Source organism: Henckelia pumila, chromosome 1, assembly GCF_033568475.1.
Source record: "Henckelia pumila isolate YLH828 chromosome 1, ASM3356847v2, whole genome shotgun sequence".
NCBI lineage: Eukaryota > Viridiplantae > Streptophyta > Magnoliopsida > Lamiales > Gesneriaceae > Henckelia > Henckelia pumila.
In genome coordinates, this window is record NC_133120.1 from 175373896 (window position 1) to 175380303 (window position 6408).

General features: G+C 44.1%; 1 protein-coding gene across 1 annotated transcript; it reads right to left on the reverse strand.

Moving 5' to 3' along the window:
* Nucleotides 1-5045: 5045 nt before the first annotated feature.
* Nucleotides 5046-5948, reverse strand: LOC140874506 (uncharacterized). Its single transcript, XM_073277797.1, has one exon. The coding sequence runs from the start codon at nucleotides 5946-5948 to the stop codon at nucleotides 5046-5048; it is 903 nt and encodes a 300-aa protein (XP_073133898.1).
* Between the last annotated feature and the right edge of the window lie 460 nt (nucleotides 5949-6408).

The following is a 6408-nucleotide window of genomic DNA, read 5'->3' on the forward strand; positions in this document are numbered from 1 at the left end:
GGGTTTCCCCAATGATACGCGTATTATAACTTGCCTGCTAAAGTCGTCTGACCAAACTTTACTATGTAACCCATTAAGGTCCGACCTACTTATACCAGGTCTGGCCGAATGCTAGTCAATACAACTTATTAAAGCCCGATCTGAATGTGCCTGGACTGACCAAATCGAGCCAATTTTAAATATTTGAAGGCCCGAACTACATGTGCCCGGACTGATTGAATGTAAATCAAGCCACAATTTATCAAGTGAATTATTAAAACCCAACCTACATGTACCCGGACTAGATGAATGAAAATCAAATTCATTATATCATTAAAGCCCGACCTACGCGTGCTCGGACTGGTTGAATGAAAATTAGTACATTTTATAAGCTCTTTAAGCTCTATTGCAATCCTTGAGATCGAATCACACTTGGATTTTTATTACAAACCAAAATGTGGGTTTTTTGACATCAGTCCTGCTTATTACTAATTTTGAATGTCAGACCTGCCTAGGCTTTGAATTCCACTGATGTGGGCCACTGAGGTGGACTTTGAGTTCCAGACCTGCCTGGGCTTTGAATTCCATTGATGTGGGCCACTGAAGTGGAATTTGAGTGCCAGACCTGCCTGAGCTTTGAATTCCACTGAGATGGGCCACTGAGGTGGACTTTGAGTGCCAGACCTGCCTGAGCTTTGAATTCCACTGATGTGGAATTTGAGTGCCAAACCTGCCTGGGCTTTGAATTCCACTGATGTGGGCCACTGAGGTGGACTTTGAGTGCCAGACCTGCCTGGGCTTTGAATTTTACTGATGTGGGCCACTGAGGTGGACTTTGAGTGCCAGACCTGCCTGGGCTTTGAGTTCCACTGATGTGGGCCACTGAGGTGGACTTTGAGTGCCAGACCTGCCTGGGCTTTGAGTTTCTCTGATGTGGTCCATGAGAGTTGAGTGCCAGACCTGCCTGTGCTTTGAGTTCTACTGATGTGGGTCACTAAGGTGGACTTTGTGCGCCAGACCTTCCCGGGCTTTGAGTTCCACTGATGTGGTCCTTGAGTGCCAGACTTGCCTGTGCTTTGAGTTCCACTGATGTGGTCCTTGAGTGCCAGATCTGCCTGGGCTTTGAGTTCCACTGAGGTGGACTTTGTGCGCCAGACCTTCCTGGGCTTTGAGTTCCACTGATGTGGTCCTTGAGTGCCAGACCTGCCTAGGCTTTGAGTTCCACTGATGTGGTCCTTGAGTGCCAGACTGCCTGGGCTTTGAGTAAAGGATGTTACCAAAAATCACAGGGTGTTCCATAAAACAGAACTGACTCTTGCAACATTCAAAAACAAAATTTACGCTAAAACAAGACTCACCCTGATGTAAACAAAACAGGACTGACTGTAACGCAAAAAGACTTGGCTGGTTAAGAACCAGCTTAGTAAGATATAAATAATACGACGAGACCCGAGCTGAGCTACTAGGGATAGTATTTTTTCAAGTGCTGAGCATTCCATGGCCTTTTACCCTTTTTTCCTTGGGCATCTTCTAAGTAATATGCAGCTATTCCAGCTTTTCCTATCACTTTGAATGGGCCTTCATACTTGGCCTCTAGCTTTCCTCTTTCCCCTGGATGTTGTATCTTTCGCATAACCAGGTCTCCCTCTTGGAAAATCTTAGGGTATACTCTTTTATTGTAGGCCTGGGTCATTCACTTGCGATAGGCTGCGAGCCTAATTGCATCTCGGGACCTGTGCTCTTCAAGTAAGTCCAAATCCATTGCTCGCAGTTCTTGATTGTTTGCCCCATATGCCATTATCCTAGCACTCTCTTGTCCAATTTCTGCTGGGAGAAGAGCATGAGTCCCATACATCATACTGAAAGGAGTTTCACCTGTACCGGATCGAGTTGTAGTTCGGTAAGACCACAATACGGAAGGGAGTTCGTCCGCCCACTTGCCCTTGGCTGCATCCAGTCGTGTCTTAAGAGCATGGACTATCATTCTGTTGGTAACTTCGACCTGTCCATTCCCTTGCGGGTATGCTACAGAGGTGAAAACTTGTTCGATCTTTATTTCTTGACACCATGCTCAGACTTTGGATCCACAGAATTGTCTTTCATTGTCTGATGCTAACCTGCGAGGGATCCCAAAGTGGCACACTATATTTTTCCATAGAAAATTGAGCACTTCATTCTCTGTAAATTTTGCCAGGGGTTCAGCTTCCACCCTTTTGGAAAAGTAATCGACTGCGACCAAAAAAAACTTTATTTGCCCCGTGCTAACAGGGAATGACCCTACAATATCCATCCCCCACTGATCAAAAGGACAAGCAGCCACTACTGCCTTCATATATTCTGCGGGTCTCCACTGTAAGTTAGCATGCCTCTGGCAATTATAACACGAATGAACCAGATCTGAATAGTCCTTCCGCATAGTAGGCCAAAAGAAACCAGCAAGAAGGGCTTTCCGAGCCAGGGCAAGACTACCTAGATGACTTCCGCAAGACCCTTCATGAATTTCCCGTAATACATAATTTGCTTCGTCGGGACCTAAACACTTTAAAAAAGGTTGAGAGAAGGATCTTTTAAACAGAATTTGATCTATCATGACGAAACGAAGTGCCCTTTGTTTTATCTCCTTAGCTTTTTTATTATCAATTGGTAATTCTTTCGCGGTTAGATATTTGTGTAGATCATATCTCCAATCCCCTTTTGGAACTTGAGTTAGCATATCATCAAGAGTTTCCAGCTGAGATACGAGCGCCCGACCTGCAACAATGGGGTCAGGTCGGTCACTCAAGGCACTGGCTAAGCGAGCCAAATGGTCGGCCTTGATGTTCTCAGCTCGGGGGATGAGCTCCAAGTTCATTTCGGTGAATCCTTCCTTGGCTTTGTCTAATGCCTTGGCATATTTCCTCATCTTATCATCTTTGATCTCAAACTTTCTGTTGCTCTGCTGAATAGCTAATTGGGAATCGGAATATAGAGTACCCGAGAAATACCCAGATTCCGTGCTACCTTGAGTCCAAGTAATAATGCCTCATATTCTGCTTCGTTTTTATAAGCTCTGAAGTCCAATCTAATTGAGATATTTGTTTCTTCACCCCAAGGTGAAATAATCACGACTCCAGCTCCGCTCCCTGATTGACATGATGACCCGTCTACAAAAATTTTCCAAAGTTCGTCTTGTTCTAATTGAACTGTCTCTGCTAAGAAATCTGCTAAGGCTTGAGCTTTTATGGCTGTCCGAGGTTCAAATTTGATGTCGTACTCACTCAACTCTGTAATCCACCTGATAAGTCTCCCCGATGCATCTGGATTAGTTGCAATTTTCCCCAGAACGCTATTGGTGAGTACGGTGATAGGGTGCGAGAGAAAATAAGGCCTTAATTTTCTCGCTGTGATGACCAGAGCTAGAGCAAGCTTTTCTTGAGTTAGGTAATTGAGCTCGGGTCCCTTCAAGGTGTGACTTACAAAGTATACGGGTTGATGATTCATTCCATCTTTTTTGACAAGGACCGAACTGGTTGCTCGAGGAGTAACACCCAGATAGAGGAACAACTCTTCCCCTTGAGTAGGCTTATTCAGTACAGGCAATTGCTTTAAGTAGGTTTTTAAATCCTGAAAAGCCTTTTCACTTTCATCACTCCATTCAAAATCTTTCGTCTTTCACAGTGCTTTAAAGAAAGGTAGGCTTTTGTCTGCCAATCTGCTTATAAATTGGGCCAGTGCTGTAATTCTTCCTATTAATCTTTGTACTTCCTGTATATTCTTAGGGGAGCTCATAGAAATGATGGCTTGAACTTTTTCTGGATTAGCTTCGATTCCCCTTCTTGTAACCATGTATCCCATAAATTTTCCAGCCCGGACTCCAAAGGTGCACTTGCTAGGGTTTAGCTTCAGTTGATAATTTTTCAGCGTCTGGAATGTTTGAGACATGTCAGTAATAAACTGGTCGGCCGTGCGGGTCTTGACCAGGATATCATCAACGTAGACTTCAATATTCTTTCCAATTTTGTGCTCGAATACTTTGTCCATTAATCTTTGGTATGTTGCCCCGGCATTTTTGAGTCCAAACGGCATGACCACATAGCAATAAGTTCCTGTTGATGTGACAAAACTCACCTTGTCTTTGTCCTCTTTTGCTAAGGGAATTTTGTGATACCCTTGGTAAGCATCCAAAAAGCTGAGTAATTCATGCCCTGCAGTTGAATCGACAAGCTGATCGATTCTAGGTAGGGGGTAGCAATCTTTAGGGCATGCTTTATTCAAATCTAAAAAATCTATACACATACGCCATTTTCCCGTAGATTTCGGGACTAAGACTATGTTAGACAACCAGGTCGGGAAATGGATTTCTTCAATATGTCCAGCCCTGAGTAACTCGTCCACCTGTTCCTTTATTACTGCATCTTTTTCAGGACCGAAGTGCCTTTTATTTTGAATAATAGGGCGCAACCCTTTATTACATTGAGCTTGTGCTCTGCTACTTCCCGATGGACCCCTACCAGGTCTGAAACTGACCATGCAAAAACATCTTTATTTTTTTCCAAGCATTCCAATAAGGTTTGCTTTAACTGTGCTTCAAGGGTGCGAGCAATTTTTACCGTCCCCGAAGGAGGGGAGATCATGATTTCCTCAATTTCTTCTTCAGCGGTGACTGCTGTGTCTTCTATCAGGTTTACTTTTTCCATGTTAGAATGTCCAGGTCTGTCAACTCTATCAATTCTGGTCACCTTTTGTTCTATTCTGACCTCCTCCACATAGCATTTGCGAGCAATAACTTGATCACCTTGTACTTCACCGATCTCATTACCAACTGGAAACTTTATTTTCTGATGCAGAGCTGATGCGACGACCATGAAATTGGTCATGGCAGGTCTACCCAGTATAGCGTTATAGGCAGACGGAGCGTCTACTATAATAAAGCTCACAATCCTGGTCTTGCGACCGTTGCCTTTTCCAAGAGTTAGGGGTAGATGTACTAACCCAACAGACCGAATTGCATGACCCGTGAAACCAAAGAGTGATGTAACGATGGGCTCCATTTTGTACTGTCCCAGGTCCATTTGATTGATAACTTCTTAGAATAGAACATTGACAGAACTGCCTAAATCCACAAATATCGGGGCCACATCGTAATTCGCGACTATGGCCCTTATTACCAGTGCATCATTATGGTTGCTAGAAACCCCTTTTAAATCTTCCGGCCCAAAAGAGAGGGTCGGGCCAGTGTTGACAGTCTGATTGTCAATCTCCATATTTATTAATTTTTGGCTGCTAGTTTTCCTAGCTCGATTGGAATCTCCATCAGTAGGGCCTCCAGAAATAATGTTGATAATTCCTCGAGCAGGCGGGGCCGGTCTTTGATGAGCTCGGTCATCCCTGGGCTGGTCTTGATTTGGATGATTGAAGTCTTCGTGGGGAGGAACATTCCTGGCTCTTTGTCTTGACCTTCCTCCATGTACCCTGTTCGGGCGATACCCCTCTTGACGGGTCAATATATTTTTTAATTTAGAGTGTTGTTGTATTATCCTTTCAATCTCTTTATCTAATTGACGACAGTTCTCCGTAGTATGCCCATACTCATTGTGAAAGTGACAATACTTATTTGATTCCCTATTTCGAGGTCCCTTTTCAATCCATGGAGGCCTTTGTGTGAGCTTCCGATCGTCACAAATTTGTAGAGCTCGGACTTTACTCATGCGTAAAGGAGTGAAAGAGGTGAATTCTCCCAACAACGCGGGTCGGAATGGCTGTCTTATCCCTGAATTATTGCTCGGAACCCTATTGCTCTTTGGATTTTTTGGTCGTTCCCTCTTCACAGCTGCCCGCGAAACCTGTATTTCTTCCATGTTGACATATTTCTCCGCTCGGGCGAGTAATTCCTCGTATGTATCCAGCGGCCTTTTTATTAGAGATTTAAGAAAATCTTTTGTATCCAGCCCTTGCATGAAGGCACTGATGAGCAGGTCTGGCGTCGCCATGGGTACCTCGAGAGCCAAGGCACTAAACCTGCGGATATAAGCTCTTAAATTTTCATGTTACCATTGCTTGATTGCAAAAAGGCTGAAGGTAGTGGTAGGATGTTTTTTGTTGCTAGCAAAGTGATGCAAAAAGGATTTGCTAAAATCCTTGAATTCCTTGATCTCCCCCGGGCGTAGCATATTGAACCATTGCTGGGCTGGTCCTATGAGAGTAGTAAGGAAATCCCTACACTTGATCTGATCAGAATATTTATGCAACAAAGCTGCATTCTCAAAGCGTGCCAAATGGTCTTCAGGATCTCCTTTACCATCATACTCCCCGACGTGAGGCAATTTAAACTGTTTAGGGAGGTCGGCATCCAATATTTCCTGAGTGAAAGGAATGTTTCTGGTTGTGGTAACTAGGTACCCGGCCTGCTTTTTCCTTAGCTGCTCCATCTCTTCCTTCAACTTTTTCCTC

Excerpts from the sequence above, each read along its gene's own strand:
- LOC140874506 (XM_073277797.1), bottom strand. The coding sequence starts at position 5,948 with ATGGCGACGCCAGACCTGCTCATCAGTGCCTTCATGCAAGGGCTGGAT.